The 19,753-nt window shown below is 38.9% G+C and overlaps 1 protein-coding gene across 16 annotated transcripts in view; it reads left to right on the top strand.

Annotated features, from left to right (window-relative positions):
• Positions 1-19,753, top strand: part of ITSN2 (intersectin 2) — a 158,161-nt gene that overhangs the window by 39,026 nt on the left and 99,382 nt on the right. For 10 of the 16 annotated variants that reach the window (XM_015111819.3, XM_015111816.3, XM_015111820.3 and 7 more), the window contains exons 3-9: positions 5,105-5,197; positions 6,790-6,853; positions 7,992-8,155; positions 10,057-10,260; positions 10,373-10,469; positions 11,977-12,116; positions 17,158-17,221. In XM_015111819.3, coding sequence (XP_014967305.2) covers positions 5,105-5,197; positions 6,790-6,853; positions 7,992-8,155; positions 10,057-10,260; positions 10,373-10,469; positions 11,977-12,116; positions 17,158-17,221 — 826 coding nt within the window. Of the gene's footprint in view, positions 1-1,164; positions 1,232-5,104; positions 5,198-6,789; positions 6,854-7,991; positions 8,156-10,056; positions 10,261-10,372; positions 10,470-11,976; positions 12,117-17,157; positions 17,222-19,753 lie in introns of all 16 variants that reach the window. The other 6 variants (XM_077960063.1, XM_077960066.1, XM_077960068.1 and 3 more) reach the window with 2 other exon arrangements.

Genomic DNA, 19,753 nt, shown 5'->3' on the forward strand with positions numbered 1-19,753 from the left:
TTTTTTAAAATTTGTTTTTAAATTTTCAGACATGCTAATAGACATGTAATGATACCTTTTTGTGGCTTTAATTTACATTTCCCTGATGATAGTGATATTGAGCATCTTGTCACATGCTTATTTGCCATCTGTTTATCTTTGATGTGTCTGTTCAAATCTTTTGTTCCTTTTTTTTGGAGGAGGGATTATTTTCTAATTTTTGAGTTGGATAGTTCTATATATATGCTGACCTATATTTATTGAATATGTTTTGCAAATGTTTTCTCTCAGTCTGTAGTTTGTCTTTTCCTTAAGAGCCTCCTTTAACAGAGTGGACATTTTAGATTTTTATGAAGTCCAGTTTGTCAAAGTGTTTTAATGATTTTTGCCTTTTGTGTTCCAAAAAGTCATTGCATAATCCAAAATCACAAACATTTTCTTCCAGAAGTTTTATATCTAGTTATGTGATTCACTGAGAGTTAATTCATGTAAATGCTGGAAGGTTGAGATTCTTTTGTTGTTTTTTTCATATGGATATCCAGTTCTTTCAGCACCATTTTCTGAAAGGACTGTTTTCTACCTTGGATTATCTTCTCATCTTGTTGGAAATCAATGGACAATATATTTGTGAGTGTATTTCTTTTTAATTACCAACAAGACAGATAGTTTAAGACTCTTAATTAAGCCTGAGTAGACTCTAGTCTTGCCTTCAACACTTACCAATTTTATTACCTTGGGCAAATTATTTAGTATCTCTGTACCACTGTTTCCTTCTCTGAAAAACAGTGATAGCATTAGTTACTTCATGGGATTCTTATGAGACTTACTTGAAGCAGTACATGTAAAGCTCTTAGAAAAGTACCTGACACGCGGTGAGTTTCATTAAGTGTTAGTTATAACGGAGGTATATTACATGTAATCTTTACAACAGGCCTGTGGAGTTACATAATATTCCTAGTTTATAGAGGTGGCATCTGAATTACAAAGAACATGAGCATCTTATCCATATATGTTGGGACATAGTATAGTGCAGAGTTCAGCATGCAGGCTCTGGAGTCAGGCTACCCAGGTTCTAATCTCAGCTCTGTCACTTACTGTATGACCTTGAGCAAGTTACTTTATCACCATGGGTTTTCGGTTTCCTTACCTATAAAATGAGAATAATAATAGTACTTTAATGTATAGGTTAATGCTGGGGGCTTAGTGAGTTACTGCATATAAAGTCCCTGACAGTAGTCAGGGTTCAATAAAGGTGAGCTGCTTCCATCTTTGTCATCCTTTGTTGTTGTCATTTTTGTTGTTTTTAAAATCAGCATCATCATTTTTCTGAAGTCATATAATAGAAAATCAGTTCTGTGGCTACACTACTTGCCTTCCTAGTGACAGGAATCCTGACAGGTTTATTTTATTTTCTGATAAACTGGTAAACCAAGTAGGATTTTTACTACATATGTGGTATTTCTTTATTTAGAAAGTGTGTAGGTTTAGCTATTTTAGGTCCTTAGTTCTTCAGTACATCTGTTTCTTTATTTTTAACTATAATCTTAAAACTTCTCTTAAAGAGAGGATATTTATAGATTTTTTAATCCAGTCACTTAGGACTAAGAATAATTTGTTGAATCCATATTAGTGTTAAAAATTATAGTGAGCACCTACTTTTCAGTGATATACATTCCTAGGAAATTGTAAGGCAGATTTTTATACAATACAAGCAGGAATTATGTATGAGTTTATATACCTAAACATATTTGGTTCCTTATTGGCAGAAATGGAATAAATTGAAAAGGTAGTCAGAAGTATAGATGGTGATTAGTCGTGTTGGATGTGCAGAACTTTACAGAAACTGCCAGAGAGCTGGTATAACCACATGGGAAGAGTGGACAACAAAAAGCTAATCCCAAGCTCAGGAAGAAACCCCTGTATTTGCAATGCAGACATCCTCAAAGAGAGTCTGGAACAAAAGCTACCAATCCTTTTCTTTAGAAGATGTACAGAAACATGAGAAACTCATGGAGAATTGTCTCCCAAGAGTTTCTCTCCCTTGTTTCTCCATTGTCTTGACTTCTAGCAAATTTTCTCGTGAGTACACATACAACTAAGTTGACCACTCTGATTAATCTGACAAAACAGGGGCTGGGACTAGGTCTGATTTATTTTATGCAGCATTTGATTAAGACTGATCAACAGGACTCCAAGCAGCAGGTTGGTCTCAGCCTGCAATGTTCTCAGCTGTGCTCTGCAGGGTCCCAGCTAAACAAATCCTATAAATAATCAATGTCTCCCTTAGAAAGCCAGGTGGCTTTCTCCTTAAAAAACAATGTGTTTTTGTTGTTGTTGTTATTGTTTTTTGTTGTTGTTGTTGAGACAGGGTCTTGTTCTGTCACCCAGACAATGGTGTGATCACTGCTCACTGCAGCCTCAATCTCCTGGGCTCAAGCAATCCTTCTACCTCAGCCTCCCAAGTAGCTGGGATTACAGGTGTGAGCCACCTACCCCTGGCTAATTTTTTAAGTTTTATGTAGAGATGGGGTCTCACTATGTTGCCCAGGCTGGTCTCAAACTCCTGAGCTGAAGGGATCGTCCTGCCTCAGCCTCCCAAAATACTGGGGTTAGGTGTGCACCACCACATCCGGCCTCTCCTTAAGTTTTATTTTAACTTTTCTACCTGGCCTGAATCAGTAATCTGGGTACAGCAGGTTGTATTCATAATTGCACACACTTTGTCTTGGCCTGCAAAAAAGAAAATCTAGGGTAAATCTCTAACAGCCCTGACCAGTGAGTTGAGGCTGACCTGATTGCCTTCCAGGACCGAGGAAGTGTTTTTTTTAAACACTTGAAGATCTCTTCATGTACATTATTGTGTTTTTGGAGGGAGGCAAGTTAATGCATGGTTTCCACAGAAGAAGTAGAAGATCAAGGGTACGCATGGGTTATGCTTGGAAAGAAAATGTTTACAGTTATTTCCCCCGCAACTCCCGCTGCCGTGGGACCTACATCAGAAGAGGGGCACAGTGCCTCTAACATAGCTTCCTGGATGACTGGCAAGTCTGAGGGTTTCCAGTGCAGTTTGAGTAATGGAGTCTAGTCGTTGTTTTTGGAGGGATTGCCCGAATTAGTCCCACTTGTTTTGTTTGTCCTCACTACCAGCTGATTGGAATTCATCCATTACTGAGATTGGGGGTGGGGAAAGACCTCTGGAAGTGATATGGACGGGAGGTACATTTGCTGGGGTCATTTCTGATGTTCCCGATAGACTCTTGATAAGGCTCCTGATGGGGAATGGCGGACTCATAAGGTGCTTCCTACAATTTAGGAGAGCCATACCAAGGCATTTTTTCTTGGAGAAGGGTACAGGGGCAGTTCTACAAGAGAAAAGATCATTAATTCCTCTCTTAATACCATACCTCCTGGGATCTAAGGCATTTCTTCCTCAGGTGCCTTCTTGTTGCTCTCTACTGCTATTAAACCTTGGTTTCTTATTTCAGAGCTATAACTTTACCATTTCCTAGTGTTCCAGAAGAGTTAGATGTAAGAGGGACATTTTCATAAACCCTAACCAGAATTAACTTTGAATCCTCTAGATCACTGGTTCCCAATCTTTTTGGCACCAGGGACCAGTTTAATGGAAGACAATTTTTCTACAGATTTGGGGTAGGATGGTGGGAGGGGGATGGTTTTAGGATGAAAATGTTCCACTGCAGATCATCAGGCATTAGATTCTCATAATGAGCATGCAACCCAGATCCCTCACACGCACAGTTCACAATAGGGTTTGCACTCGTATGAGAATCTAATGCTGCCACTGATCTGACAGGAGGTGCCACTCAGGTGGTAATGCTCACTTGCCCACCGCTCACCTCTTTCTGTGTGACCAGGTTCCTAACAGGCCACAGACCAGTACCAGTCCATGGCCCGGGGGTTGGAAATTCCTGCTCTAGATCCCATTTTACCTCAGTGGCCCAGCTGGAGGGTTTATGAACCAAGCCTGCCTGCAGTTCTCATTAGGGGCTAGAAAGATGCATCATGTGCAGAGTGGTCAGAGTAGAATCCTGAAATTTCACAATAGGTCTGTATATCTCCTGTGATCCCCCACCCCTTAGCCTATAACTTCCAGGATATGGGTCAGGCTCTTGAGGATGGTATTTAAGACCTTTTTACAGTTAATTCCACCCTACCTGTTTATTATTACTAACTCTAGTTATTAGTCTGCTCAGTGCACTTAACAGTACCTTGCACAAGCCTTGACTTCTCATGCTGTGCCCTTACGGTGTGAAATGTTCTTATCCCTCCTCTTCACGTGGCAAAATTCAAACTAAGCTTCAAGGCTCTGCCTCAGTGTTCTCTTTCCTGTCATCTCATCCTTGGTGCTTCTAACTCAGAATTGGCACAGCTATTTTGGTATCTGTATTAGTCTGTTTTCACACTGCTATAAAGAACTACCTGAGACTGAGTAATTTATGAAAAAAAGGGTTTAATTGACTCACAGTTCCACATGGCTGGAGGGGCCTCAGGAAACTTAAGGTGGAAGGTGAAGGGGAAGCACAGCACATCTTAATGTGGCAGCAGGAGAGAGAGAGAAGCAGCAAGGGGGGAAGTGCCACAATTTAAAACCGTCAGCTGTCGTGAGGAACTCACTCACTATCACAGGAACAACAGGGGAGAAATCCACCCCATGATCCAGTCATCTCCCACCAGGCCTCTCCTCTGACATGTGGGGATTACAATTCAAAATGAGGTTCTGGTGGGGACTCAGGGCTAAACTATGTCAGTATGTATTTCCGCTTAGGATTCTTCACAGGTGAATACTGTAAGTACTGTTAGTTTTCTAGAGCGTGAATTCCTTGAGGATGGGAATATTTTCCTCATCTTTTTATTGCCAGTATTTAGCTTGATGCCCATTTCCAGTGAGTGTTATATAGCACTTGTTCAATAGATGTTAACTGAGTGAATGAGTGAAAAGCCTTAGGGCTGTGCTATGTATGGTTATGATACAGCTCTACTCTTTGTGTCACTCAGATAGTAAATACTGTCATAAAGTGAACACTTGTGTTTTCTGTTTACATTTTAGAATTGTGTTTTGAGCATTCTCATGTATACACTGTAGTTTATTCCACTTATGTTTCAGGAGGACCAAACATGTGGGCTATTACCTCTGAAGAACGTACTAAGCATGACAGGCAGTTTGATAACCTCAAACCTTCAGGAGGTTACATAACAGGTTTGTGTTTATAATTTTATTTGTGAATTATGGTCCTTATGTGATATCTAAGAATTAGTTTTAATTTGACTGCCATCAAATTTGTGTTAATAAACGATAAAATTCATATCAGTCAGAATTCTAGAAATTAAAGAAATGGTAACTTTCTTATTTTTCCTGGAACTGTCTTAATTTGTTGTTTTGAATTTGGGATATGGAAGATTTTTCCTGAATCCCAAATGATAGTCAAGAATTTCTGTGTAATTGTCTAGTTTCACAGTTTGACATTATATCTAGAAAGTTTTCAGTTTATTTCTTAGATTCATTTCATGGAAAATCTAGACTTTTTGTTCTGGAATCTGTTTTCCTAATCCTAGCCCTCTGTCTTTGAGGCTATACCAAGCACTGATTGTTGATGCTAGCCCTTGTTTTGCAGAAAGACCACCAGAGCCAAAATAGGATTAATTTAGGTGTGCCTTTGAAATTTTTTTCTATTAATTAAACTTTTTTCTGTACCAAAGTAACTTAGTGCTTTACATACAATAGTAGTAACTATGAGAACAATGATATTTATTGAATTTTTACTATACACCAGATGCTATGCTAAGTGCATTATTTTATTTAACCTTTACAACAACCCTATAAAGTAGGCAGTATTGTTGTCTATATTTACAAATAGTGAAACTGAGACTAACAGATGTTATGTAACTGCCTAAGGTTACAAAGATGGTTAGTGTTAATCTGGGCTTTGAAACCATTCGGCCTGACTTTGGAATCCATCTACTTAACCATGTTATTTGTACTGCTATGATAGTAATTACCTTACCTGGTATTAGGATTTGATTACCCTGCTTACAGGTTAATAGCTTTGTCCATTACTGAGGGAAGACCCAAGATTCCTGAGTCAAAGACAAAGAACCTTATGACCATCAGCATAACTAGCAAAATCAGCATTGGCATCTATCTTTCTGTTTCCTTTAGTGTTCCCTAAGTCCCACAGAGACAATGCAGAGAGCCCAGAAGAATGCTACATATGCTGTGTTACAGGAGAGGAACACTGAATTTGGGGAACCCACCCTTTTGTAGCAAGCAGTAAAGCAAGTTTGTCCCTTGTCTCAGTGGGAGACATTACCTGATTCCTTAAGACTGCTCATTACGAACCCAATTCTGAGAAGTGACCCAGACAGAGAGCAGTTAGGGTCTTACATTATTGACATACGAAGCAAGACACATAGGAGTGTGAAGAAACTCCAGTAGGACTGTCTCCTAACACCTGGTACTTTTTATATTGAAACTCGTTTAGGGAATAGTGTTTTTAAATATAAATTTTACTAAGTGGAAGTATTTTTAAGGAAGATCCCAATTGTGGAAAAACTAAGATGAATAATATTTCATCACTGATTAATATACAATAGAAATGCAGATGTGACTTTTGTTTTAAAAATCTGTCTTATTAAAGTTATTTAAATAATTTTTATTTGTGTTTCTTTTGCATTATTTAATGATTGGTATTAAAATTATAAATCATTAACATATACCCATTATTATTCAGAAGCATTGGAATAATTTCATTTACTAATGTACTGCTTGGGTTTTGTTTTTATTACTTTCAGGTGATCAAGCACGTAATTTTTTCCTACAGTCAGGTCTACCGGCCCCCGTTTTAGCTGAAATATGGTAAAGTGTTTTCTTTTATAGATGAACCTAATTTTCTGATAGTATTTTTTTTTGTAATATAGTGTTAACATAAAATTGTTTTTAGTTGCATTCTATTGGTTATTAAGAATATTTCTGCCAGCCCTTTGGGAGTCTGAGGTAGGAGGATTGCTTGAGGCCAGCCTGGGCAACATAGTGAGAACCCTGTCTCTACAGAAAATTAAAAAAAAAATTAGCTGGGTGTGGTGGCCCACACCTCTAGTCCCAGCTCCTCAGGGAGGCCAAGATGGAAGGATTGCTTGAGCCCAGGAATTCAGTGCTTAAGAGAACTATGATTGTGTCACTGCACCCTAGCCTGGATGACAGAATGAGACTCTCTTAAAAAAAAAAAAAATTCCTTCAGTTTTTTGGAGAATAAATTTTATTGAGCAAATAAAATGATTGAAAATAATTCTCTAATTTCTAATTTCATTAATTAGATTAATTTAGATAAACTAATTAGATAAACGAATTTCATTAATTAGAAATAGTTCTCTAATTTCTAATTTCATTAGAATTTTCTAAGGGAAGATATATACATTGTCATTGAGAAAAATTCCCTTGTAATTTGGCAGAATCTCAAAATCCTCTGTTACTTTGTAGTTTCATTTATATCATAATACATAAACCCCAAATTAGTCCTCGCTTCCCCTGCTCCTTCTTTGAAGAAACGATTCTCCATAATATCTGTTTTTTTAAAAACGTTTACAATAAGTAACAACCCCTACCCCGTCTTTCCACTTGGAATATTCTCATGCCTGGCAGTGTATGAGGTACATAGCAAGTATTCAATAAATATTTGGACAAATGAATAAATTAAATTTGAAGTATTATACTCTTGAATTTTTTTATACCTAAACTGGTGGAATTCAGCCCAAAGGTTTCTAGATTCTGTATAGACAGTCAGTGTTTTATTAGTTGTTATCTCTGGTCAGTATTTCTTAATGTGTAGGTTTTATCTTTTTGTTATTATATATTTTACATATTAGATATTTTAAATTTAGTGATGATGCACACGTGAATGCCATATCATCTTTTTTACTTTGTTAACCTCCAAAATAACATTAGTTTTCCCACCACCACCCCACATACCAATCTACCTACCTCATGCTCCTTTTAGGGCTTTATCAGACCTAAACAAGGATGGGAAGATGGATCAGCAAGAGTTCTCCATAGCTATGAAACTCATCAAACTGAAGCTTCAAGGCCAACAATTGCCTGTGGTTCTCCCTCCCATTATGAAGCAACCCCCTATGTTTTCTCCATTAATTTCTGCTCGTTTTGGTAAGTGTGTATTAATTTAAATACCTGTATTTGCTACTTAAACTTTATCCCTAGACATATTTGAGTATTAGAAAAGGATTTGTTAGCACAAAATGACAATCCCCAAATTCCAAGTTAATTTTCATTTTAGAGATAATAAATATTAAATTCACTGTCACAGGTAGGGGATCCATGTGTTCTGGTTTTCTAGGGACAGTTCTGATTTATGCCTTTTGTCCTGGCACCTGGTCCAGTTAGTGTCTCCTTTTACAACTCCTAGTTGTGTGATAAATTATATGGTCTCCCTAGGTATAGCCAATCCCAAATACTAGTCTTAGTTTCCTCTCTCTCTATATATATATTAGTAATATAGAAAAAATTTTGAGCAGTTTTAAACTCACTTGAAATGGTTTGATTTGGGAGATAATTTAAAATTTTATGTAAGTTGAATTTTTTTTAAAGGTTAATTAGCCAGCTAAATTTAGGGCCAAAAGTTGCAGACTTTGGGCTCATAGGTTTACATATTCATCAGCGATAACCAGGTGGTATGTTTTCTGTTAAGTTTGATCAGGCAATTTCTTATAATTATATGTGAGAAACACTCATTTTGAATGGAACATTCAATTAGGTATGTCTGTGTATCTGAAACATGTTCCTTCACTACATATTTTAGAACATAGGCCGGGCGCGGTGGCTCAAGCCTGTAATCCCAGCACTTTGGGAGGCCAAGACGGGCGGATCACGAGGTCAGGAGATCAAGACCATCCTGGCTAACACGGTGAAACCCCGTCTCTACTAAAAAAATACAAAAAACTAGCCGGGCGAGGTGGCAGGCGCCTGTAGTCCCAGCTACTCGGGAGGCTGAGGCAGGAGAATGGCGTAAACCCGGGAGGCAGAGCTTGCAGTGAGCTGAATCCGGCCACTGCACTCCAGCCTGGGCGACAGAGCAAGACTCTGTCTCAAAAAAAAAAAAAAAAAAAAAGAACATAGAATTCTAGAGCTGGTTATAGGGGTGTGTGCCTGTAGTTCTGGCTGCCTGGGAGGCTGTGGGTAGGATTGCTTGAGTCTAGGAGTTTGAGGTTGTAGCGTGCTATGATCATACCTGTGAATAGCCACTTCATTCTAGTCTGGGCAACATAGTGAGACCCCCATCTCAAACAAACAACAAACTCCACAAAATTATTTCACTATTGTAGTGAATTCTGGAGATAAACACCAAATCGTTGTGTGACCATATTTATATATTAGTATTCTGCTGTTAATAAATGAATAAAAGTCATCACTTTGTTCTTTTTAAAGACTTGTCCTTGAATTCATAGGAATGTTACTTACAAGAAAAGGAAAATATGTGACACACTTTCTTGCAAATAATGCATGTGCATAAGTGGATCTCATAAAATATCTACTACTTACAGTCTTTTTGTTTGGGGGGAGTGTGAGAGAGAGAGAGAAGAGGGAGTGTGTGTGTGTGTGTGGGGGGTGTGAGTGTGTGGGTGTGTGTGTGGGGGGGGTGTGTGGGTGTGAGTGTGTGGGTGTATGTGAGTGTGTGTGTGTGTGTGTGAGTGTGTGTGTATTAAGTAACTTAGTAGCACTGTATTATCCTATCACAAAAACCTCGTTGGATCTGGTAATATATTCTTTCCTTGAGGATACTCATATTCAATTGGAAAAGGCTGCTTAGTTTTATTCATGATGAGAGAGGAGAATATTTAACTCTTTACTAGGTATTTTCTTAGTTCATACAGATCAGAATATTAGTATTAGAGCAGCAGTTTACCTCCCTCATTGCTGGGTCGAAGGATAATTTCTCTGTGGTGTTTCGGTAAACATAGAGTCTGCCCACTGTACTGTAAACTTGTTTTTTGTATGTGTTTTATAATTGATTTTCTAGCATTGGAGAAAGTGTTTTCTTTTGACTTTAGGAATGGGAAGCATGCCCAATCTGTCCATTCCTCAGCCATTGCCTCCAGCTGCACCTATAACATCATTGTCCTCTGCGACTTCAGGGACCAACCTTCCTCCCTTAATGATGCCCGCTCCCCTAGTGCCTTCTGTTAGCACATCATCATTACCAAATGGAACCGCCAGTCTCATTCAGCCTTTATCCATTCCTTATTCTTCTTCAAGTGAGTACTTTGTTTCTAATGAGTCATTATTTCATGTAAAGAAAGAAACTATTATATTTATGTTTGAACAGATACAAATTTCTTTTATCCTTTCCTTCTTTTTCTTTTTTAGCATTGCCTCATGGGTCATCTTACAGTCTGATGATGGGAGGATTTGGAGGTGCTAGTATACAGAAAGCACAGTCTCTGATTGATTTAGGATCTAGTAGGTATGACTACCTAACTCTGACAGCTTTGTATTCTTTCAATAAGAAGTCTTTTTTTAGCAAATGATTTTTTTAAAGCTTTGAGCTTACCTAAGTTTTACTTTATAATGGCCAAGTACAAATACTTAAGGTAAATTTACTACTTACAACTCACATAAAATATATTATTTATTTTTAGAATTATTAAGTGTCTGTGGCATTTTAGTTTTGAAAAAATACTTCATGTAAACTAAAAATATTTTAATTATTTTTTTTGCCTAAAGCTGTGTACTTTTCCTTTAAAAGATGTTATATTTCCCAAGGAGTGGTCATACTCATTGTACATTGTTAATTTCTTTCTTGAGCAGATTATACTAATTTGGTATCTTTTAAATTTTACAAAGCACAAATGCATCAGTATTCATTACATTAATCATCCTTCATATAAATCACTATTATACTCTTCAGGGTAGTGTACGGAGAGTGTTAGATTTGACCCAGAAGAACAACATTCATATCCCAGGTTACTCACTGATTCTGTGACCTTGTTTTTTCTTAACATTGCTGAGCCATAGTTTACCCATCTAAAAGATGGGGACTGTAATATTTTTTAAGTTTGTTGGGAGGATTTTAGAAATATTTGTAAAGGCCTTAGTATGATATAAGGTCTGGCACAGAGCGGATTCTTTATATGCGGTAGTCTCATGGAGTTCTATACTTCGTATGGTCTTTGCTTTACTAAGAATAGTGATAATTGCTTAAAATTAAAAAAAAAAATGTAAAATGCAAAAGCAGTCACCATTGGCCAGGCACAGTGGCTCACTCCTGTAATCCCAGCACTTTGGGAGGCTGAGGTGGGCGGATTGCGTGAGCTCAGGAGTTCGAGACCAGCCTGGGCAACATGATGAAACCCTGTCTCTACTAAAAATATACACAAAAAGTAGCCGGGCCTGGTGGCATGTGCCTGTAGTCCCAGCTACTCGGGAGGCTGAGGCAGGAGAATTACTTGAACCCAGGAGGTAGAGGTTGCAGTGATCCAGGATCATGCCACTGCACTCCAGGCTGGTGACAGAGTGAGACTCTGTCTCCCAAAAAAGGCAGTCACCATTATAGTATATAACAGTGGTCCTCAACCTTTTTGGTACCAGGGACTGGTTTCATGGAAGACAGTTTTTTCACAGACTTGAAGCAATGGTTTTAGGATGAAACTGTTACATCTCAGATCATCAGGCATTAGATTCTCAAAGGGAGCATCCAACCTAGGTCCCTCACATGTGCCATTCACAATACGATTCGCACTCCTATGAGGATCTAATGCCGCTGCTCACTGGGCAGGAGCTGGAGCTCAGGTAGTAGTGCTGACTCACCTGCCACTCACCGAGCCCTGCTGTCCAGCCTGGTTTGTAACAGGTCTGTGGCCCGACGGTTCGGGACCCCTGGTATATAAGATTCTTAATGCCTTGGTCTTACAAAGTTTAATTAAATATATTTTATTTAGCAACATAAAAATTTTAAATAAATTTTTTTATAGCTCAACTTCCTCGACTGCTTCACTCTCAGGGAACTCACCCAAGACTGGGACCTCAGAGTGGGCAGTTCCTCAGCCTTCAAGATTAAAATATCGGCAAAAATTTAATAGTCTTGACAAAAGCATGAGTGGATATCTCTCAGGTAAGCAGCATACAGTGCTGAGGAGCATGAGAAAGGGTCTTTTGTGTGGACTTCCATTGAAGAACTCTCATTTGAATTTGTATTGTGTAGCTCATCTGACATTTTAACATCCAAAAAATTTAGCAGGCGTTTGATAAATACAAATACCTGAAGTTGTATAAGGATTCAAAGATGGATTCAACTTGATTGCTTTCTTCAAAGTTCTTATTGTCAAGTCGGGCACCAGATATACCCCCAACTTTTTGGCAAAAGACCTGTCCCTTAAGAAGATCAAACCTCATCCTCTAAGCTTTGCAGTGGATGGAGAGCTATGGGTCACAAGAGAGAGTGTGTGGAACTTAGCCTCAGCTCACTTTTCCTGAGAATCCTCCTCTGCATTGGGCTTTTTCTCTGCTTACCCTATTATAAAACCTCAGGTGAGCATAGCTCACCCTTTAGTGCTCTAGCACAAATGTGCCTGTAAAACTTGGCCTTAGTTCACTGTAAAACATTTGAGTCCAGGCTAAAATGTCATCCAAACTGTACTAATTGAAAACAGCAAAGGAGACATAAACAGAGGGTAACAGGCAAGTAGAGTTCCCACCTTCTAACTTTCCCACACCCCCTTCACTCAGCAAGAAATTATGATTTAGGACCGAGTAAAATACGTGTTTAAAAATAATAGAACTGCCGGGCACGGTGGCTCAAGCCTGTAATCCCAGCACTTTGGGAGGCCGAGGCGGGCGGATCACAAGGTCAGGAGATCGAGACCACAGTGAAACCCCGTCTCTACTAAAAATACAAAAAATTAGCCGGGCGCGGTGGCGGGCGCCTGTAGTCCTAGCTACTCAGGAGGCTGAGGCAGGAGAATGGCGTGAACCCAGGAGGCGGAGCTTGCAGTGAGCCGAGATCGCGCCACTGCACTCCAGCCTGGGCAACAGCGTGAGACTCCGTCTCAAAAAAAAAAAAATAATAATAGAACTTTAAGTGCTAAGTAACATAGAATGGGATATATTAAAGCTGAAGAGTTCAGATGAGGTATCTTATAGGAAGGGAGCATTTAAGCTCCATGAAAAAGTCAGGATTTCGACAGAGATCGAACGTGGGGGCATTTGATGGTGACAAATGAGAAATTAAGAGCAAAAAGTACATGGCCTATTTGGAGAATGAAAAGTAGTCTATGAAATAGGAGTCTAGGGTCAGTAGTTATGCAGAGAGGCAAGGGAACAAGCAGTAAGACTTTTGGAATTGATTGGACAAGCAAATATATACAGTATTTTATTTAAAGATACATAACTATGTGATAACTATTTTTTAAAGCAAGGGAATTATGCATACAAAATTCAGGGTAGTGGTTACCTCTTGTGGAAGCATGGGAATAAGTCAAGGAACACAGATAGATTCAAGGCATTTAGTAATCTAGTTCTTAAGATGGGTGGTAGGTTCACGGGTGACTTATACTTCTTAACTTATATATATACTTTGTATTTTTACATTTATTTCATATTACATATCTAAGATTTTCTGTAATTTTATCAAATTGCATGAAACAAGGTATGCTTTCTTTGACACGCTTTTTTTTACATTTTAATGTCTCTAAAATTAGGATGTGTGCTACAATTAGTGATGTCTTAGCACTGTGTCATAGTTTCATTAGCAGTGCTTTCTTATGCATAAAATAATAGTATGTCTTATAGCCAGTGGAATTTTAGATTCTGTGAAATATGGTATTGAACCATACTGGAGATTAATATAAAGTCATAATTCCTATTCTTTGAAAAAATTAACTTCTTTGTACCCTACATTTTGCATTTAAAAAGTTTATTTTGGCCGAGGGTGGTGGCTCACACCTGTAATCCTAGCACTTTGGGAGGCCAAGGTGGGCAGATCATGAAGTCAAGAGATCAAGACCACCCTGGCCAACATGGTGAAACCCTGTCTCTGCTAAAAATACACAGATTAGCTGGGCATGGTGGCACACATCTGTAGTCCCAGCTACTCTGGAGGCTGAGGCAGGAGAATTGCTTGAACCCAGGAGACAGAGGTTGCAGTGAGCCGAGATGGCGCCGCTGCACTCCAGCCTGGCGACAGAACAAGACTCTGTCTCAAGAAAAAAAAAAAAAAGATTCTCTTTGCTAGGCATAGTGGCATGTGCCTGTAGTCCCAGCTACTTGGGAGGCTGTGGCAGGAGGATTGCTTGAGCCCAGGAGTCCAGCCTGGGCAACTTAGTGAGAGCCCATCTCTCTAATAAAAAGAAGTTATTTGTTTTCAGCTGAACGAAAGTTGATGAAAAAGATGCGTACAAAAATGTTCGCAACCTAAGTGTTCATCAACAGAATAGATAAATGACGGTATATTTACGTAACAGAATACTTTAAAACAATAAAACCAAATGAATTGCTGATACATGCAACCACTTGAATGACTTTCATAGGTATTGTATTGAATGAAAGCATCCCAAAAGGACCATACCATTTAACCCATTTATACAAAACTGAAGAACAGGAGACCTAATTAATGGTGATAGAAATCAGAATAATGTGTTTACTATGTGGGGAAGGGACCATGTGCAAACCTTCTGAGTTGCTGGAAACATTCTGCATCTTGATATCGGTGTGTATGTGCATACCTATGTAAAAATTCATTAGGCAGGCCAAGTGCAGTGGCTCACACCTGTAATTCCAACATTTTGGGAGGCTTAGGTGGGCGGATCACTTGAGGTCAGGAGTTTGAGACCAGCCTGGTCAACATGGTGAAACCCCATCGCTACTAAAAATACAAAATTTAGCCAGGCGTGGTGGTGGACGCCTGTAATCCCAGCTACTCTGGAGTCTGAGGCAGGAGAATTGTTTGTGCCTGGCAGGCAGAGGTTGCAGTGAGCTGAGATCACGCCACTGCGCTCCAGCCTGGTTTACAGAGCTAGACTATGTCTCAAAAAAAAAAAAAGAGAAAATTCATTAGCATACTTAAGAGTAGTACACTTTGTATAAGTACTGTAAATGTAACAGTATAAACAGAGGTGATTTTGCATTGGGATATGAAGGGCAGTGAATGGGGAGCCAACTGTGGGGAAATGATCCTAATATAACTTCATTAGTATATGCCACATTGTATGAAGGTTGTGTATTGTGGTGTTTTTAGAGAATGTCATTATTATTCTGAGACCTACAAGGGTAAAGCTATGTATCTGTGGGTAAAGACAAGGTGTTCTATAAAAAGAATAGTTGCTGCTGGTGTCCTTAAGCTGAGCATGAGCCCCAAGAATATGAAGATGAGGCTAATCTGGACTTATATGTTTGTTTTTTTCAATAAATGTAGGAGTTGGTGATTTTTTTTTTTTTTTTTTTTTTTTGAGACAGAGTCTTGCTCTGTCACCTAGGCTGGAGTGCAGTGGTGCGATCTTGGCTCACTGCAGCCTCTGCTTCCTGGGTTCCAGCGATTCTCCTGCCTCCTACAGGCACACGCCACCATACCCAGCTAATTTTTTTTTTTTAGTAGAGACAGGGTTTCGCCATATTGGCCAGGCTGGTCTCGAACTCCCGACCTCAGGTGATCCGCCCGCCTTGGTCTCCCAAAGTTTTGGGATTACAGACATGAGCCACCGTGCCTGTCCAGTAGTCTGTTTTTTCCTTTTTTTCCTTCTCTTCTTCTCCCCCTAAACATAGTTTTTAAAAATTTGTTTAGATTAAGTCATTGATGTAACTGTTTCCTGAATCACATACTTTCTGGGCACTCTGTTAGGCACAGGAATACAGAGAGGAGGAAGACATGGTTCATACCTTTGAAGAGCCCATAGTATATAGCTCATGTAATCAAGGTGTTTAATTACTTGTTTAAAAGTGCTGTGATTAATGTAGATGAGAAAGTGACTAACTCCAAGGATATAAGAGAGAATGTTTCACAGAAGAAAAGACATTAGAGCCAGATCTTAGAGGATAGACTACAAAGTAAAGAATGGAGGGTCTGGCATTCTAAGCAGAGGATATAGGATATCCAGAGGCTTGGCCGACTAAAAGTGTACGTGTTCCAATGAGCTTTCCTTAGTAAGATACTCTGCTGGCTCTCTATGGCCCTTTGTATTACTCAGACTTTGCCTCATACCTATAAAGCCCTCCATGAATATGATTTTTAACCATTTACATTCCTCCTCCTCCTCTCTTCTGTTTGCTCTATTGCCTGATGCTAAGGGATCTTCTTTCAGTCCAAAAGGATCTTTTTTTTTTTTTGTCCAAAAGCTGAAATAGTTTTGAACCTTTTTTTCAGGTTTAAAATAGCCTTCCATCTCTCTTATTTAGAAGAATCTTCCTTTTAACACAAAGACCTACTCAAATCAATTTCCTAAGTGAAATCTGAGGAGTAATCAGTAGGGCGAGGCTCCGGGTTTAATTTCCAGTGTTTTTATGTGATTTATGTTAAATGTCCAGATTGAAAAAGTAGAATGAAAATGCTTTAAAAGTTATATAACATAAACATTTAGCTGCATATTGTAATACATGGTTGCTTTGATTATCTAGTCCTATGTTGAAGGCCCAGTGGGACAATAAATCTAGCTGCACTTGGCTGGCTTTCTTGTAGTTGGAGCTGTTGCTGAGAAAGTGTTGGCAGATGTAATCTCTTGTGTGAGAGTTGTTTTGGACAGACCTTGACTCAGACTGAACCCAGAGTGGCGCCTGACTCTTCTGCTACTCACAGCTCAGTCACCTAGGAGTGGGAAGTGCTGCACCTGCTGGGAGTACAAGAGGGCCCACAATCTTGGCCTCTAATACTCTATGTGCCTGATGTCTTGTTCTTTCATGTTAGCCACTTGTGTGTATTATTATCTTGCTGAAAAGACAGGGGAGAGCACTTGATACCACTAATTCTAGATTTGAAATTCCTTGGGGCAGTGACTGTGTTTGATTACTACTGAATGCTTAGCACCTAGCACATGGTAAAAACATTTTGATGTTAAAAGTTCCCAGGATACCCTAGTAGCATTGTTATTTTACAGATACAGCTATTTTGTTGTGCATAACTTGAAAGAGACTAAAGAATTCCTTTGTGATTTTCTCCGCTTAATCAGGTTTTCAAGCTAGAAATGCCCTTCTTCAGTCAAATCTTTCTCAAACTCAGCTAGCTACTATTTGGTAAGTTTGTCCCTTAATTACATTTGATTAACTATGCATTAATTAATTAAACTCTCTCTCCCCTATCATGAGAAAGATACTGTTTCTGTAAAAGTTTGTGACTCAGAGATGCTCTATAAAAACAGCCATTTGAAAGTTAGTATTAAGCTTGGAGGCAAATGTAATTGTGCAGAATGTTGTTGTACCCTTAAGCTACACCACATTTACAAAAAATATTTTCCCCAACAATAGATTAATCTTGGCATACTATAACTTTTTAACTTTATAAACCTTTTAATTGTTTAAAACTTTTTAGGCCAGGCGCGGTGGCTCAAGCCTGTAATCCCAGCACTTTGGGAGGCCGAGACGGGTGGATCACGAGGTCAGGAGATCGAGACCATCCTGGCCAACATGGTGAAACCCCGTCTCTACTAAAAAATACAAAAAACTAGCCGGGAGAGGTGGCGGGCGCCTGTAGTCCCAGCTACTCGGGAGGCTGAGGCAGGAGAATGGCGTAAACCCGGGAGATGGAGCTTGCAGTGAGCTGAGATCCGGCCACTGCACTCCAGCCTGGGCGACAGAGTGAGACTTTGTCTCAAAAAAAAAAAAAAAAAAAACTTTTTGACTCTTGTAATAACACTTAGCTTAAAACACAAACACATTGTACAGAAAGATATTTATATCCTATTCTTTAAAGCTCTTTTTATTTTTAAAATTTATTTTTAGTTTTTAAACTTTTGTTAAAAACTGATACACAAAGACACCCGTTAGCTTAGGCCTACAGAGGGTCAAGATCATCAGTATCACTGTCTTCTACCTCCACATCTTGTCTCACTGGACAGGGGCAATAACACGCATGGACCCATTGTCCCCTATGATAACAATGCCTTCTGGAATTTATCCTGATGGACCCGCCTGAGGCTGTCTTGCAGTTAACTTTTTTTTCTGTAAGTAGAAGGAGTACGCTCTAAAATAACAATAAAAAATGCAGTATATCCTGAGACTTTGCTGAAGTTTCTTATCAGCTTAAGGAAATTTTGGGCTGAGACAATGGGGTTTTCTAAATATACAATCATGTCATCTGCAAACAGGGACAATTTGACTTCTTTTCCTAACTGAATAATGTGCAAAAGTCACAAGCGCTCTTATACACCAGTAACAGACAAACAGAGCCAAATCATGAATGAACTTCCATTCACAATTGCTTCAAAGAGAATGAAATACCTAGGAATCCAGCTTACAAGGGATGTAAAGGACCTCTTCAAGGAGAACTACAAACCACTGCTCAGTGAAATAAAAGAGGATACAAACAAATGGAAGAACATACCATGCTCATGGATAGGAAGAATCAATATCGTGAAAATGGCCATACTGCCCAAGGTAATTTATAGATTCAATGCCATCCCCATCAAGCTACCAATGAGTTTCTTCACAGAATTGGAAAAAACTGCTTTAAAGTTCATATGGAACCAAAAAAGAGCCCGCATCTCCAAGACAATCCTAAGTCAAAAGAACAAAGCTGGAGGCATCACGCTACCTGACTTCAAACTATACTACAAGGCTACAGTAACCAAAACAGCATGGTACTGGTACCAAAACAGAGATATAGACCAATGGAACAGAACAGGGGCCTCAGAAATAACACCACACATCTACAGCCATCTGATCTTTGACAAACTTGAGAAAAACAAGAAATGGGGAAAGGATTCCCTATTTAATAAATGGTGCTGGGAAAATTGGCTAGCCATAAGTAGAAAGCTGAAACTGGATCCTTTCTTTACTCCTTATACGAAAATTAATTCAAGATGGATTAGAGACTTAAATGTTAGACCTAATACCATAAAAACCCTAGAAGAAAACCTAGGTAATACCATTCAGGACATAGGCATGGGCAAGGACTTCATGTCTAAAACACCAAAAGCAACGGCAACAAAAGCCAAAATTGACAAATGGGATCTAATTAAACTGAAGAGCTTCTGCACAGCAAAAGAAACTACCATCAGAGTGAACAGGCAACCTACAGAATGGGAGAAAATTTTTGCAATCTACTCATCTGACAAAGGGCTAATATCCAGAACCTACAAAGAACTCAAACAAATTTACAAGAAAAAAACAACCCCATCAAAAAGTGGGCAAAGGATATGAACAGACGTTTCTCAAAAGAAGGCATTCATACAGCCAACAGACACATGAAAAAATGCTCATCATCACTGGCCATCAGAGAAATGCAAATCAAAACCACAATGAGATATCATCTCACACCAGTTAGAATGGCAATCATTAAAAAGTCAGGAAACAACAGGTGCTGGAGAGGATGTGGAGAAATAGGAATACTTTTACACTGTTGGTGGGATTGTAAACTAGTTCAACCATTATGGAAAACAGTATGGCGATTCCTCAAGGATCTAGAACTAGAAGTACCATATGACCCAACCATCCCATTACTGGATATATACCCAAAGGATTATAAATCATGCTGCTATAAAGACACATGCACACATATGTTTATTGCGGCACTATTCACAATAGCAAAGACTTGGAATCAACCCAAAT

This window comes from Macaca mulatta, chromosome 13 (assembly GCF_049350105.2).
Source record: "Macaca mulatta isolate MMU2019108-1 chromosome 13, T2T-MMU8v2.0, whole genome shotgun sequence".
Classification (NCBI taxonomy): Eukaryota; Metazoa; Chordata; class Mammalia; order Primates; family Cercopithecidae; genus Macaca; species Macaca mulatta.